The sequence below is a fragment of the Sinocyclocheilus anshuiensis genome, unplaced genomic scaffold, assembly GCF_001515605.1.
Source record: "Sinocyclocheilus anshuiensis isolate Anshui unplaced genomic scaffold, SAMN03320099.WGS_v1.1 scaffold3139, whole genome shotgun sequence".
Classification (NCBI taxonomy): Eukaryota; Metazoa; Chordata; class Actinopteri; order Cypriniformes; family Cyprinidae; genus Sinocyclocheilus; species Sinocyclocheilus anshuiensis.
In genome coordinates this window covers 63,971-81,703 of record NW_015542755.1, presented here as the reverse complement: position 1 = coordinate 81,703, position 17,733 = coordinate 63,971, and the positions used below count along the sequence as shown (strand labels likewise).

General features: G+C 36.4%; 1 protein-coding gene and 1 pseudogene across 1 annotated transcript; both read left to right on the top strand.

The window, feature by feature from the left end:
• On the top strand, positions 1–10,863 carry LOC107694598 (transitional endoplasmic reticulum ATPase-like; annotated as a pseudogene).
• Positions 10,864–11,893: 1,030 nt separating this feature from the next.
• LOC107694602 (NADH dehydrogenase [ubiquinone] 1 beta subcomplex subunit 7-like) lies at positions 11,894–15,878 on the top strand. The gene is made up of 3 exons (XM_016494294.1): positions 11,894–12,170; positions 14,999–15,167; positions 15,698–15,878. The coding sequence occupies exons 1-3, from the start codon at positions 12,059–12,061 to the stop codon at positions 15,777–15,779; spliced, it is 363 nt and encodes a 120-aa protein (XP_016349780.1). The 5' UTR covers positions 11,894–12,058; the 3' UTR covers positions 15,780–15,878.
• The last annotated feature ends 1,855 nt before the right edge of the window (positions 15,879–17,733 follow it).

The window sequence follows — 17,733 nt, the reverse complement described above, 5'->3', positions numbered from 1 at the left end:
ATGCCCGCCGCTGGAGCCTCAGAGTGAAATTAACTGCTAAGCTTTGGGTTTGTGTGTGTGTGTGTGTGTGTGTGTGTGTGTTTGTTTAGATTGAATAAGTAAGATTCTTCTTCTTCAAAAAAAAAAAGTTATTAAAACCCTTGTGCGCTCCTCATTTGGGAGTCACACTCATGGTCTTCGCGGTCAAAAGTGACCGGACACCTGAAATGTAACTTTTTTTTTCTTCAGTAAAATCAATCTAATATATTTTTGGTCAATAATACTTTTTCTTTTGTATTTTGAGAGAATTTCATGGTACTAATTAATATTTATGCAATAATTATGATACATTTTTCCCATTGAAAATAGTACAAAATATTTTTTTCTAATTTTTACAATTATTTTTCAATTAATGCAGTATTTCAGATTAAAATAGAGACTAGGCCTTTAAAATCCAATTTTTGAAGGCAGCACCTCCTGGTGAGAGCAAAAAAAACCCCCTGTAATTTCATGATGTAACCACTAGATTCCTGTATAGGACTCTATAGAGAGGCGTGTGAACTCCCTAGTTGTTTTTATACATAATTGTTTACTTTTGTTAGGTTGTGGATTTAAATGTATATTAAGGCATTCTCAAAGACTACTTTTTGTCAAGGTTTATATTTTTTGTTGTTTTAAATGTTGATTTGAAGTGTAGGTTTTTGCATTATTATTACTACATTCAAACCTGAACACAGGAAGCAGATTGTTACACAAAACATTAAAATTCTATAAAAATGTAACAAAAATAAACAGGAATGCTTTATCAGAGCTCAATCCTTCTGAGTGATCTGATTTCAACCTCTTATTTCAGTCTTCTGACTCATTTTGGCTATATGGTTATAGCCATACCAATTTTTGAGTACTCATTTGATTATGTATAATTCTGTATGTGTGTGTAAGTAAGTGTGTGTGAGTGGATATATCCGTTTTACACTCTTGATGTTTTAGAGTGTAACCCCTTCCTTGCTGTCCACTTTTTTACTGCCTCGTAGTCGAATTATTTATTTTATTTTACATAGTTGCAGTGTTACAGTCACACCATAGGTGTGTGTGTGTGTACAAGTGTGTGTCCGTGCGTGTGTGAGTTGGTGTGTTGATTTTGCACTCTAGATGTTTTAGAGTTTCACCCCTTCATTGCTGTGCAATTTTTTTTCTGCATTGTGGGGGATTTGTAGATTGTACACACAAAAATGTTCTGTATTTTCGCTGTAAATTTTTCCCATTTCCCATTCATTTCCTATGGTCGGTCTTTTTTGACCGAAGACAATGAGTGTAACTATTTTTTATGACCACTTAGCTTTTTCGAATCATGCCCTCAATTTCTTTTGTGTTCACATACCAAGTGTCATAAAACTCACCAAGTTTCGTACCATTCTGGTGAAGCTATGATTTTTAAAAATTCTAAATGTAAAATTCTCCGGTCAGAAATGACCGAAGACCGCACAAGGGTTAAACATTTTAGTTGTAGTTCTCTTTTTCATAAAATTCAGAATATTTATCATAACATGAAAAGTAATGTGTACGTGTTTGTCTGAGTAGTTTTATCTTAGCTGTAGAAATAACTTTGCTCTAAAACAGACCAGTGTCACATCAAGAAACAGGAGACCAGACAGCAGTTATGTGTGTGGGTTTGTTTTCACACTAGTGCCACCAAGAACTGTTTTCATGTTTCATTCTCCTCATTAAAACTCAGTTACGATTATAAAATGGGTTTTAAACCTTGGTATGGCCCAACTTGAATGTACATGAACTCTAAGTTCATTAGAAGGTAACTGTAAGCTAAAAATAAACATTATTTCTATTAGTTACGTTTTATGCAGTCTTGACGCTGTTTTAGTGTAAAATTCCTATGCAGGCTATTATAAAATTTATATGCAGTGATTTTCAATATCTCTGGAGCGTATATAAATATATTCTGAAGAAAGATGCCACAAAACAAAAGCTGACTTGGCTTTTATGAAGAACCGTGCATGTACTTCACTGTTTATTATTAATGTTGTGGAAAATTGGATTGTGCATTGATATAACGTGTGTGTGGGTGTGTGTGTTGAACAGTCCAAAGTCGGAGGATTTCTCCACTGCTATTCTGAAGCAGAAGATTCGACCAAATCGACTCATCGTGGACAAAGCCAACAATGAGGACAACAGCATTGTGTGCTTGTCACAAGTAATCTATCTATTTTTGTGTGTGCAAGTGATAGAGCGATGAAATTGCAGTGTGTAATTTATATCACTAGCTGCACCGAATTGCAAAAGTAATCATTGTTTCAAACAGGGTTCCAAACATGTGCATGTAAATCCCTGCATGAGTGTTACAGGTTAAAATGGAGGAACTGCAGTTGTTTTGGGGAGACACTGTGGTGTTACGCGGCCGGAAGTGGAGGCAGACAGTCTGCATCGTTCTCACAGATGACACGTGTCAACGAGCGTGTGCGCATGAACAGGGTCACCCGCAACAACCTGCGCATGCGTCTCGGTGATGTGATCAGGTGTGTGGTGATGACATAAGGTTTTACTGTTGTCTTACTTCCCAGCAAGATCATTAAACACATTTATTTAAAACTAGAGGTCTTATCTGCTGCTGATGGTGAAGCAAAACCACATCTACTGCAGTGCTTTAAGGCATTCTCAAAGACTACTTTTTGTCAAGGTTTATATTTTTTGTTGTTTTAAATGTTGATTTGAAGTGTAGGTTTTTGCATTATTATTACTACATTCAAACCTGAACACAGGAAGCAGATTGTTACACAAAACATTAAAATTCTATAAAAATGTAACAAAAATAAACAGGAATGCTTTATCAGAGCTCAATCCTTCTGAGTGATCTGATTTCAACCTCTTATTTCAGTCTTCTGACTCATTTTGGCTATATGGTTATAGCCATACCAATTTTTGAGTACTCATTTGATTATGTATAATTCTGTATGTGTGTGTAAGTAAGTGTGTGTGAGTGGATATATCCGTTTTACACTCTTGATGTTTTAGAGTGTAACCCCTTCCTTGCTGTCCACTTTTTTACTGCCTCGTAGTCGAATTATTTATTTTATTTTACATAGTTGCAGTGTTACAGTCACACCAGTTCATAGGTGTGTGTGTGTGTGTGTGTGTACAAGTGTGTGTCCGTGCGTGTGTGAGTTGGTGTGTTGATTTTGCACTCTAGATGTTTTAGAGTTTCACCCCTTCATTGCTGTGTCATTTTTTTCTGCATTGTGGGGGATTTGTAGATTGTACACATAAAAATGTTCTGTATTCTTGATTTTTTTTCCCCCATTTCCCATTCATTTCCTATGGTCGGTCATTTTTGACCGAAGACCATGAGTGTGACTATTTTTTTTATGACCACTTAGCTTTTTCGAATCATGCCCTCAATTTCTTTTGTGTTCACATACCAAGTGTCATAAAACTCACCAAGTTTCGTACCATTCTGGTGAAGCTATGATTTTTAAAAATTCTAAATGTAAAATTCTCCGGTCAGAAATGACCGAAGACCGCACAAGGGTTAAACATTTTAGTTGTAGTTCTCTTTTTCATAAAATTCAGAATATTTATCATAACATGAAAAGTAATGTGTACGTGTTTGTCTGAGTAGTTTTATCTTAGCTGTAGAAATAACTTTGCTCTAAAACAGACCAGTGTCACATCAAGAAACAGGAGACCAGACAGCAGTTATGTGTGTGGGTTTGTTTTCACACTAGTGCCACCAAGAACTGTTTTCATGTTTCATTCTCCTCATTAAAACTCAGTTACGATTATAAAATGGGTTTTAAACCTTGGTATGGCCCAACTTGAATGTACATGAACTCTAAGTTCATTAGAAGGTAACTGTAAGCTAAAAATAAACATTATTTCTATTAGTTACGTTTTATGCAGTCTTGACGCTGTTTTAGTGTAAAATTCCTATGCAGGCTATTATAAAATTTATATGCAGTGATTTTCAATATCTCTGGAGCGTATATAAATATATTCTGAAGAAAGATGCCACAAAACAAAAGCTGACTTGGCTTTTATGAAGAACCGTGCATGTACTTCACTGTTTATTATTAATGTTGTGGAAAATTGGATTGTGCATTGATATAACGTGTGTGTGGGTGTGTGTGTTGAACAGTCCAAAGTCGGAGGATTTCTCCACTGCTATTCTGAAGCAGAAGATTCGACCAAATCGACTCATCGTGGACAAAGCCAACAATGAGGACAACAGCATTGTGTGCTTGTCACAAGTAATCTATCTATTTTTGTGTGTGCAAGTGATAGAGCGATGAAATTGCAGTGTGTAATTTATATCACTAGCTGCACCGAATTGCAAAAGTAATCATTGTTTCAAACAGGGTTCCAAACATGTGCATGTAAATCCCTGCATGAGTGTTACAGGTTAAAATGGAGGAACTGCAGTTGTTTTGGGGAGACACTGTGGTGTTACGCGGCCGGAAGTGGAGGCAGACAGTCTGCATCGTTCTCACAGATGACACGTGTCAACGAGCGTGTGCGCATGAACAGGGTCACCCGCAACAACCTGCGCATGCGTCTCGGTGATGTGATCAGGTGTGTGGTGATGACATAAGGTTTTACTGTTGTCTTACTTCCCAGCAAGATCATTAAACACATTTATTTAAAACTAGAGGTCTTATCTGCTGCTGATGGTGAAGCAAAACCACATCTACTGCAGTGCTCACTCATATGCCTGTGTATATAGTATCCATGCTTGTCCAGATGTGAAATATGGGAAGCGCATCCATGTTCTACCCATTGATGACACTATCGAGAGGCTAACGGGCAACCTATATGAGGTTTTTCTAAAGCCGTACTTCCTGGAGGCCTACCGACCTGTTCACAAAGGTGCACATGCTCATTCAGTGTGCTGAATATAAGGATATAGGAGTTCGGTTTTGCATTTGGGTTAAGTGTAATGTTAAGAGTGTTTTTTGTTAGGTCTACATTGAAGTTTAGATACATCGGGATTTAATGTTTTTGGTAATTTTGTAAATCTTTAAAAAATATTTCAGCAGGGCACCCATACCTGGAAATTCTACACACACAAAAAAAGTAAAGAAAACAATACCATTTTTTGCGACCTCTTATTATTCTGCACACTTTTTACCAAAAAGCTTAATCCATCAAAAAGGATTTTAATTATCAGGCAAGCAGGCAGTTTTAATCAGCGCCAATTATCTTGTCCAAATAATATGCCAGTAGAATACAATATAGTACTGCAACACAGTGTTATTTTACTTTTATTTATATACTATTCTAGCATTTATTAACTTTTAATTAACATATTTTTCATTAGTTTTAGTCATTTTGTTGTCTAATGCCATTTTTATTAGTTTTACTCTTAGTGATTTTAGTACTTCAACTGCAGCTATTTTTTTTTTTTCAGTTAGTTCCTAAGGCAACATCTCCATTTTTTAACTTGTCTAGACATTTGCATTTTTTACATTCATTTATAAATAAAGATTACTCACACACCCACTCACTGTCATTCCTCAGCCTCCGAGAGGAATTCTGCTGTACGGTCCTCCCGGTACGGGCAAGACGCTGGTGGCTCGTGCTGTTGCTAATGAGACAGGAGCTTTCTTCTTTCTCATCAATGGTACATCCGCACACTTGAAAGCCACAGTCTGAAACTGCTGTGACTGTTGTTTGCCCTGCAATAACAGATGCCTGTAAACACTAAAACTCTACTACAGAATACAACTAAGCAGCTTATTGACATTTTTACACTGACTTCTAGATCACTTCATGTATTTACCTTAAAAAGCCAAACAGATGATCCTTGTTGACCAACGTTTTTTTTTTTCTTGACAAATCTGGCAGATCATATTGTATTATTGTGCCAGCTATCAAGTATCAATAACACTGATGTATTTCCAGGGCATTATGCAGTTTCCAAGATGCATTTCCTGTGGCATACACTGTTGCTTTTGTATCCCAGGTCCTGAAATCATGAGTAAACTGGCAGGAGAGTCTGAGAGCAACCTGAGAAAATCTTTCGAGGAAGCTGAAAAAAATGCCCCTGCTATTATCTTCATCAATGAGCTGGATGCAATCACTCCGAAACTGGAGAAGGTAAGGAAAAGAGGAATAGAAACAGGTGTGTTACGTAACTGTGTACAGTCTGATGTTTGTCACTGGTTTGATGGTTATGCTATGTCTGTAGACTCATGGTGAAGTTGAGCGGAGGATCGTCTCTCAGCTGCTCACCCTGATGGATGGCCTGAATCAAAGGGTTCATGTTGTAGTTATGGCAGTCACAAACAGACCCAACAGTGTGGATCCTGCTCTTCGGCGTTTTGGTGCGAACATACACATATGCAGATTCATAACATTCATGCCGAGAGTGATCTGCATCAACAAATGAATGGACCAAAATACACTTTCTATAGAAAGGTCAATTGTAAAAGTTGTGTTGCAGGTCGTTTTGATCGAGAGATTGACATTGGCATCTCTGATTCCACCGGCAGGCTGGAAATTTTACAGATTCACACCAAGAACATGAAACTATCGGACGATGTGGACCTGGAACAGGTGAGGATGATGAGAGTGATGGAGGGTCTAAATCTTGTCAGATATTTTATAACTGGACGTTTCTGTTTATGGTAGATCTCTGCTGAAACACACGGGCACGTGGGAGCAGATTTGGCTGCTCTGTGTTCAGAGGCAGCGCTGCAAGCCATCCGCAAAAAGATGACCTTAATTGATCTGGAGGAGGACAGCATCGATGCAGACCTTCTCAACTCAATGGCCGTCACCATGGATGACTTCAAGGTAAGTCTTCACGGATCCACTTTGATCCGAAAACTCGAGGTCCGACCCAAGACCCAAGCGGGATCGGGTCCAAAACTTCGACGGGTTCGCTATTAGGGGCCTCAGGTCTCGGGTAATTTAAAATAAATGTGCTTTTTCCAAATGCACCCAATAAGAACCAAATTCTTTTAAAGTTTCCCTAATACATGTTCATGTTAAGTGCATTTTTGAGAAACGCATGTAGAAAAGGAACAAACGTTTCTAAACTTGCACAAAGAAATCCATCTTATAAATATGATACATCAGGAAAAGCCAATTGCATCATTACGCTGCGTGTTCATGCAGGGCTTTTTTTGTGTGCAGAAGGCCTTCGCTGGAGATTAGGTAAATAGTGACGCAGACAACACAAGCGAATCCATGAATTATTAGGCTATTATTATCGACCTATCACATTTATTTTTGCAATCCACTGGTCACGATTGAAAGCTGAACTCAGAAATAACTTGTATTCATCAGGTGGCCAATAATATAAAGTAATAATAAATAAGTAAATAAATAAATGAAAGTAATGGTGCAGCGGCCAAATTAGTCTGCAGGACACCGGGATTTTTCCTGCGGGGCTGCAGGCTGTGCACACGTCAATGCCGTTTACGTTAGGGTCCAGTTGGGTTTAGAAAATAAATGCCGTCGGGTCGTGGTAGACTCCGGTCTAATTTTATGGGGTCTGTCTCAGGTTGGGTTTTTCTATTAAAAAAAAATAATGTATGCACGTTGGGTTTGGGTAAAAAGTGATTCGGGTCGGGTACAGATTTTAGGACCTGAGAAGACCTCTACTTCAAGGTCAGCTTCAACATTGCACACACACAGATTATGCTTCGATTTTAAAGTCTCTTCCATCCCAGAGGGCAAATCTATTACTCAGATGTCGTCTTTCATAGATCCAGAGAAATCCAGAGAGATCTAAGTATCAACTTTTTTTCTTCCAAATTCAAACAATAAACCATCTTTTTTTATCTTATTTAATGCTGTTGGAGTGCCGCCTATGAGACTACTGGCTTCAACAAATCCTTCTAATATTAGATTATGCATTGTGATGTATTACGAATACTTGGACTGACAGATGAAAGCTGTAGTGCAGCTATGCAAAAACCTGCCCTAGCTTCATTACAACTGCACACGTAAACATTGCCCATGTAAACTCTCGAGGAGAAAAGTCCCTCAAGATTTCTGGGGCTTTTTTCTGTATAAAAATCTGAGAAACAGTACTGTTCATTTGCTTCCTATTTCAATCTTATTCCTGTCTAGGAGAAACCATTGAAATATTAAAGAGATCTCTTTTGTGATTATTATTTCCTGTGGGAATTATATCTATTGGTTTCCGTCTCTTCCAGTGGGCTCTAAGTCAGAGTAACCCATCTGCTCTGAGGGAGACGATGGTGGAGGTTCCACAGGTAAACTGGGAGGACATTGGAGGACTCAATGAGGTGAAGCGAGAATTACAGGAGCTTGTCCAGGTAAAACCACACACATACAAATAGGGTTGCAAAAAGGTGGAACATTTCCAGTAAATTTAGGAAACATTCTAGAAATTTTAGAAACTTTCCAGGATTTTTTGGAATATTCCAGGGATTTTTGGAAAGTTTCCGGAAATTTACCGGACATTTTCCACCCCTTTGCAACCCTACATCCAAACAGGTATGAAATGATCATTCACTCTCTCTAACTCACTTTTTCTCTCTCTCCGTTAAGTATCCCATGGAGTATCCTGATAAATTTCTAAAATTTGGAATGACTCCATCTGGAGGGGTTCTGTTCTATGGTCCACCTGGATGCGGCAAAACCCTACTAGCTAAAGCCATTGCCAATGAGTGCCAGGCTAACTTTGTGTCTATTAAAGGTATGTGTTTGTGAGAGAAACTAAAGTTAAAGTAAAAATATGCTGAGTATGAGTGTATTTGTGTGTATAATAATTTCCAGTGTTTCCCATACATTGATTTATTTGTAGCAGCCCACCACAATATCCACATAGACCGCCACAAATATCCACCGCCCCTACCATCAGCTCCCGTGTCTCACACATGAGCACGACTTTAGTATTTATGGGTCATGTTTAGTCTCTATTTATACTTGTTTTATGTATAACAACAGAAAACATGTAAATGGGAACAGCTTTATTGGGCATTCAGTTATATTACAGTATATGACAGTTCAGAGAGTAGAACAGGTCTGTCACTCTTAGGCCTGATATCATTGATCCTGCAATCCTGAGGCCTGGTCGTTTGGATCCATTGATATATCCCTCTACCTGACATGCCCTCCCGCACTGCCATCCTGCGCGCCAACCTCCGCAAGTCCCCTGTCGCTAAGGTAATTTACACACAAACTATGTATACATGCATCTCCACATGAAAGCACCACTAACTGCATTTCTTTGTGTGTTTTCAGGATGTAGACCTGGCATATCTGTCCCGGATAACGGAGGGATTCTCAGGAGCAGACCTGGCTGAGATCTGTCAGAGGGCCTGTAAGCTTGCTATAAGAGAAGCTATAGAGGCAGAGATCTGTGCTGAGAGACAGCGCCAAGTCAGGAAAGAGACTGCTATGGTTAGTGCGTATGTGATTGAAAAAGCCACTGCACCATGGTGGGTTAGAGACAAATTTAAAGAGAATGGTAAAATCCTGGTTCCTGAACACGCATGCATAAAGAAGAACACATGCTCCTTTCCACATCTACTTTCAGTATTTTTCTGCTTGTTTACCCTACAATGTGCTTGTGCATTTACTGGACCAGTCTGAAAAAATACAGTTTTGGTTTGTGATTTGAGCTGAAGAAGCAACATTTATTATATTATTGTAAGATTTTATTGCTGTTTTGAAATATTTTATTAAATGTTTTATTTATTTATTATTTTCAGTCTCACTAATCAAAGGTCAGATGTTGTACAACAATCCTTGTGTCTTTATCTCATGTTGAGCAGACCATATGTATCTTTTCCTCATATTTATGATAGGTCAGAACCCTCAGCTTCATATTGATGTGTCTTAACATTAGACTATAGAGATGGGCAGATGAAGCCTTGTGAAGCTTTTGAGGCTTTTTCCTGATTGTACCAAAAAAGATTCAAAGCTTCAAAGACAGACCCTACCAGTGACATCTAGTGGTAAGCGTCAATTATAGCAGCCACTTTCAAATTATTCACACATCTTGTTGATCCCAGTTTCAACACAGAAGTAATACTCAGCAATAGCAGCTGTGTCTTCATTCTGAAAATCATTGTCCACACATGAAAGTGTTGCTATGTTGCTATGAAACAGGGAGGAAACACCAAGCATTTCGCGTCTCCTTATAATGAATGAAGCGGCGCCAAAGATTCAAATCAGTCACCTCGCTTCAGATGTTTCATTGTGACGTATGAAGCCTCAATCGTCGTCGGTCACGTGATCACAGAGATTTGATACAAGCCTCAACAGTCTTTCGAACCAGTCTGCTTCAATAGAGTAAAACAGGCTTCGGAGCCTCAGCACCAAACGTCCCATCTCTATACTACTTATATATAATAATATTGGGGATATCTTTTTATATTGTGTTATAAAACACAATGTTTTATAAGGTTTTAAAATGTTTTATACTGTATATTGTGTTGTGTGTTATCTAAAAAAGGAACATGTATCCTGGTGACTTCAAACCTGTGTATCATACCTTCATACCTGTTTCCAGGATGATGATTATGACCCAGTGCCTGAGATCAGGAAGGATCATTTTGAGGAAGCCATGAGATTTGCTCGTCGGTCTGTCAGTGATAATGACATACGGAAGGAAGTATGAGATGTTTGCTCAGACTCTTCAGCAAAGCCGTGGATTTGGGAACTTTAGGTACTCAAACACATAAACACACAAATCACTAGTACCTCATACCACTTCATACCTCATTTTGTAAAGTAAAATGCCTCTCTTTCTTTCATCCTTTGACTCATCGGCAGGTTTCCTACAGCACCTCAGTCAGGTGGAGGTCAGGGGTCAGGCCAAGACTCTGGGGGTCATTTCAGAGATGATGGAGATGATGATTGATCACTATCAGTAATCAAAGTCAGTTGTCTTCTACCAGCCCAACACCTGGTGTGTGTGACAGTGAGAGAAGAGATGAAATTCACTTTCAACTGAAATCTGCACATTATGATAATTATTAGTATAGAATAACCAATATCTGTGTAATTTCTCATTCTGACAGTTAAAGAGTTTTTAAATCTCTTACAGTCCTGCCAGAAACTGACAGAAAAATTAAACTGAACGTCCATTACTCTCATAAGATGATGTTAAATACATGTGTTGATGGGAAATGTGTGCCCGATTTCCCTCTCTCTAGTAGAAGACACTTACTCAAACAAGTTAATTTTCAAACTTAGCCTAAACGTTCAATTAACCTTACTATTTTAAGTAAACATTAGCTGCCTAACTTACCTCAAAACAAATTTGCGGATAGGTCTACATCATGAATCCAGTTGTTTTAGTCCGTCAATAAACAAAACATTCACTTCCATACCCAATTCTGTTTAACTAGGCCTGACAATGTTATTAATCTTTTAAGAATAATAAATACACACATTAATCCATAAAATAAATGAAATGGATCAGCGCGAGGTGACTGACCGTTAGTTTTTGAATTTATGTGGCGGGCTGTCACCGTTCTCCGAAAGAAGCGAGACGCGCGCGCGGATTTCAGCGGAAGAAAAACAATTAAGTAGATGCCAATTTTATTTATATACAATTCTGTTTGTTATAACGAGTCTTTATTTTATTTTTTTGTAGTTTATAAAATTTTAATTTCTTTAATTTTATTTAATTAAAGCCAAGTAGTTTCTCTGAGTAGGAAATCAAACATTAATCTAACTAAATAGATTTTATTGCATTTTATTAACGAGAGAAGCGGAAAATATATGTTATGTTGATATATAAATTAAAATCTAAAGCTAATTAATTAATTAATTCATGTAGTTCATCTTGTAACGTGTGTTATGAACCCGCAATAGCAGCGATTGATTTTATTGATTTTGAATAAAAATTTTGACAGCCTTTAGTTTATAGGGAGACTCGAGGCGGAACGGAGTAATCAGTGTCGAGGACGTCCAGGAGTGTGTTACTCGATGCGCATGTTTACTTCCGGCGCAGACCGGAAACAGATGGTTTCTGGAGGTGACCGAATGGCAGTGTGTAGAACTGATTTGATTTCTCCATTGTAAGCCAAATTATTATTGTCAGTGGTTGGAAGTTAAACAGTTTTTGCTGTCAGTGGTGATAATGGGGTCACACCTCGTGCGGAGTTACATCACGGAAAGAGACGCGACGCCAGACCCGACGAAGCCGTCTGCATACGACCCTCATCTGGGCTTCCCTGAGCGCAAAGAGAGAGGTGACACTCAGCGGCTCATTTCAAACTTTATCCGGCACTTTCAGACGTGATTTAGTCTCTAAACCCGAACTGCGAGTCTTCAGGTCCAAACAAGAGGCTTCAACAAAAACATGCCCCTAAATGTGTCTGTTTAGGGTCTATTTACATGAAAGTCATTACCTGTGTTCTTGTAGGGCTGGTATCGTTATACTTCAGTCATGTAGAGTCGACTAAATCAGCAGGGGCCAGTTGCAGAAACATTTATAACTAGTTTGACTAACCGGCAATAAGGTAATCAGTCTGACTTTGCTGATTTAAATGAGGCCAATCTACCTTTTTATAACTGATTTAAAAAAAAAGTTCTGACCAGTCTTGAAGAAAACAAATAGAATGAATAGAACTTTTTAAGGCTAATCTAAGCAGTTTGTGCAAAAAAGGTGCCAAATTTAAGATGTATTTACAGTTTTTCTCAATTGCTTTGTGGAATATACATGCGTGTATACCAATTTTTCATAATTGAATGGATCGTTTTGAATGTGATGGCTTACACGATGAAAAATTATTGAGAAGTTGTGAAGAGTTTGACAGTTTAAGTGAGAATCGGCTCATCAGTTTTGATCAACAAGCCATAAGCAATTAGTTGTTGTGCAAACTGCAGACAATTGTACTTACTGTTTGCACACATGTGCCAAAGCATTTGCAATTTGCTCAAATCAATAAGAAATTCCAATCTGATGTGAACAAGAAGCTAATTGTTCAGAGATCTGAACTTATTGTTTCGGGAAAAAAAGTTTAATTCGAGAATTGAGCCAAAGCAATTGAGAAAAACTGTAAATTGCATAAATCTTTTCCTTAAAAACATCAAATTTCCTTCCATTTGCATTGCACAGTTTTAACAAACTAGTAAGCTGATGCATATTTGTCAGGCATAAATATATGCAACAGGCAAGAAAAGGGTGATATTTCTAAATTAAAAAATAAACAAAACTTCAAATGTACTTTTTTGTTTCTGTTTGATTTTATTTAAATAATTGTTTGTTCAAAACACATTTAGGCTATTCCAGTTGCTTAGAATCACCATAAATCTGTTTAGTGTGAAATCAATTACATTTATTCAGTTGAAAGATTAGATTAGGTTAGATTCAACTTTATTGTCATTGTGCAGAGTACAAGTATAGAGCCAATATGAACATGGTTAAAATATGGTTAGCTGTTGAACAGACAATATTCAGGTAAAATATAAGATTGAAACATCAGATTTATTGAAAAAAAAAATATATATAAATATATAGTCATTGTTGGTGTGTATTTAAAACACATTCAGTTTATTAGTACTATTACAGAAATTTTACCGGTTTCATTTATGCATGACTAACAAATAGGGTTGCAAAATTCCGGGAATTTTCAAGACTGGAAACTTTCCATGGGAATTAATGGGAATATATGGGAATTAATGGGAATAAACTGGAAATTTGCAAAATTGCAGGAACTGGGGACTTGAATGCAGTTGAGAAAAAATCTTGCAGCATAATCTTGGTTAAAGCAACCTGATTTAATGCAATTTCAGTTTAATTTCTACCCTACACATTGCTCAATCACATGCACACAACACACGACTACAGGGCTATTGAGGCCACACCCCCTACATGCACCGTCCTTTCCTACATAACATGAACAGATAATTTCTTAAATCCTGCACACAAAATATAAAAATGTCCATCTTGGTAAGTATTCATGTAAATCATGTAAAAATAATTTAAACTTCCTTGAGCTCTGTGTAATATACTGTGCAAGAAAATTTGGCTATACCATTGTATAAACAAATACACTGATACAAATACACAAACCATAGACTAGAACAAACATTTATTTGAGATAATAAAACAGAAGTCTGGGAGATTCCCCTCCATTTTCTCTGAAGCCACACTTGCTGCATTTGAGCCCAAAGACTACATCTAAGTTTTGATATTCTAAATATATTTGATCTATGGGATTCAAGTTTTACTAGTAAATACCAAGAAGTGTTTATACAGTAGCTAGCTAACCAGTAAAATCAAGATATGAAAAATCTAAGCGAGTTAGCACTATTTCATTGACAATTTATGAGGTATAAACTAGCTCAAGCTGCGATGCTCTTTCTGCCAGTTTTCTGTTATCATACAGGAGTACAGTACTGGTCAAAAGTTTGAAAACACTGCATATCTTTTGCTCATCAAGCCTTCATTTATTTGATCAAAAATACAGAACAAAACAGTAACACTAAATCCTGAAGAAAGTATCACAGACCCCCCCCCCCCAAATCCAAAAATTTCATTTTTAAAAATAATTTTAAAAAAAAGTTTGCATGCATGTGAGCCTATGATCAAACAAAATGTTTATATTTATGTTTGTATATGATAGTTCTATACATTTCCCCAAATTTCCAATTGATTCCCAAAAAATCCCCTTAATTTTCCTTAAATTCCTGGTAAATTTCAAACTTGGAATATTTCCAAAATTCCCCAGACGAAGTTCCCATGGAAAGTTTCTGGAAAATGTCCGCCCCTTTGCAACCCTACTAACAAATAGACATTACATAAATGCATTAGTTTAACACTGTAACAAATTGATGTAATTTGTATATGCAATTCAAATAATTTAATTAACTAGTGAAATCCTTCTGAAAAAGCTAGTTTTGTAGAAACTGATATATATATATATATATATATATATAATAAAGGTTTGAAAACTTTTTTACCCTTTGATGCCAAATGCTCGAACCTGGTTAAGGTCGACCTGTCATATCTTGTTCACGCTGTAATATAATAATACCACAAAGATGACTCGCGTTCATTGCGTTATGTTATTAGAAATGGTGGCGACGCAGGAGCAGATGAATCTGGCCATGCTGCCGGTGGAGCAGCGCGATTACTGCGCACACTACCTGCTCAAACTCCTCAAGTGCAAGAGATACAATTTCCCCAACTTCCTAGCCTGCAAACACGAGAGACACGACTGGGACTACTGTGAACATCAGGAGTAAGACACACTGCTCGAGTCAGCACTCATTCAGACAAATCCACTCTTTTAGGTGCACTACTGCAGATGTAGACCATGTCACTGGTTTCTCCATTAAGATGTTTTTAATGGATTTCATCTATATTTCCTTCCAATAGTAATTCCATTAAATTTGGCTTGAATGAATGTAATTTCTGCTGGATTCATTATTTAGATGAGCAAAGTTTTAGAAGGTTTTAACAATTCCCTGATTATTTATTCTTTCTTTCATCACAAAGCTTAATTTATAATTTTTAATAATACAAGTCTTAAAAGTTAAAATATTTTAATTATTAAAACATGATCAATTGTAATTGAATTATTTTATTACTGAAGTCCTCTGTTTTGAAAGTGTAATTGTAAGTAGGTCCACAACCGTTATGTAAAACAAATCATCACGGTTCATACTGTGCTGATCACTAGTTATGCAAAAAGTAATTTTTTCTTGCTCAAAATTTGTTTTGGTGAATTTTTAAAAATATGTTTGTCTTATTTCCCCTTCTTCTTTGCAGTTATGTGATGAGGATGAAAGAGTACGAGAGAGAGAGAAGACTGAACTTGAGGAAAAAGAGGTTCGAGGCAAATGCAGCATAAATATCCCACGCTCGTCTTCATTTCTCCATCAGTTTCTCCTGTTTCCGTGTATATAAATAGCTCTCTCAATAATAAAGATTTTCTTGTGAGCTCTCAAAACGCGAATGGAGCATTTTCTTAACCCAGGTGTACCTGAATGCACTAAACAATACAAGCAAGTACATTTGTAGTACATTCTTATTTTTGTGCTAAATACAATTGTATTACAAATACACTAATTAAAAGTGTATTTCTGCTTCAGTAGTACTTCAGTGCAATTGCAAAATTATACAAAATACTGCTGATAAAGTTCATTTTTAGTGCATTGAAAAAAGTATAGTATCGCAAAAATAGAGGACTTTTATTAGTGTATTTCTTAAAAGTGCTTTGAATTATTACAAAAATTGTTCAATGTTAGAACACTTTTATACAGTTATCTATAGTTAAGTTTACTTAAAATATAGTAGTAATGTAGTAGTTATAAGTACATTTTCCCAACTGTGCTGCTTAAGCACACTTAATATAAATACACTAATTAGCACTAACACTTAAATTGACTTTGTGTAGTCAGATAAAGTACCAGAAGTGTTTTATAAGTGCATTACTTTAAAGTGCGCTATGATCACTTTACATACAATTTCAGTGGATTTTTATATATACTATTACTATTTGTATTTTCATGAAAAGTACAGTAGAAATGTATTACAAGTAAAAACCCTATATGTTACTGTGCTTAGGCTACTATAAATGCACTAATAATAACACATGATTGGATTATTCCTTCATATGTGTGTAGATGTGTACCAAAATTCACAGTAATTATACTTTTAGAATAAAGTACTCAAAGTGCTATATTTTCAATGTGGAAAAAGTGCTACTAATGACATGGTAATAATGAACTTGTACTATTTAAAGATATACTAGTTAAGTATATCATATAAAGGGAATGTTAACATAATTACAATACATTTGAAATTATTTAATTTATAAAAATACGTGGGCAATACATAAATATTTTTATATATTTATTATATATTAATTTTATAATTTAAATACTAAGCGTATTTTCCATGTATGATGAGTATATTTAAAAGTGTATGAAAGATGGTATATATTAAGTACAAAATTAGTTTGCGAAAATAGATCTCTTTTAAGTACGTTATGGAAGCGTACTGAAATAAACTGTATTTTACTGCACTTTTTTTATTCACCTGGGAAAACACACAGGGACGCATATGAGCAAAGACTTTTATCCGAGAATTGAACAGTGTTATGTTGCACAACCAATCTAGCAGAATGTAATGAAACACTTGAATTCCATAGCATGTATTATGAATGTAAATGGACAAAGCACAGGCCAATCACAGTGTTTTTTATTTTATATAAATTGTTAGGTCAACTAAACAGTTCTGACATCTGCAGTCTGTGCCAAGTTACCTTTAGCTTCACATGTAATCGCACACAGGACACTAGTCTCTACAGTGCTAAATACAGTCTTCGACCGGTTACTTCCGGTCCTCGTTAGTGTTTTGGTTATTGAGTGACAAGCAGAACTAAACATCTTTACTGAAGTCACAGCCATCACTTTGTCAGTGCATATCAGAGATCTCAGTATATGTAGTGCACTCGAAATACAGGATGATTCCCAGCAGCTGAGCACAAACAAGATACAGAGGAGGAAATACTGTAAATACAAGTACATGTTGGACCAGTTCCCCTCTTTTAAAGCTTTTTAAAGAGAGAGTTCATCCAAAAATGAAAATTTACTCACCTGCGATTTTTTCTAAAATTCCTCGAGTTTCCTTCTTCTGTTGAACATAAAAGATACTTAGAAGAATTCTGGTAATCAAACAGTTGCTGGTAGCCATTGACTTCTATGGGAAAAGATTCTATGGAAGTCAATGGCTACCGGCAACTGTATTCTTGTATCTGTATCCAATATTCTTCAAAATATATTTTGTTCATAACAACTTGA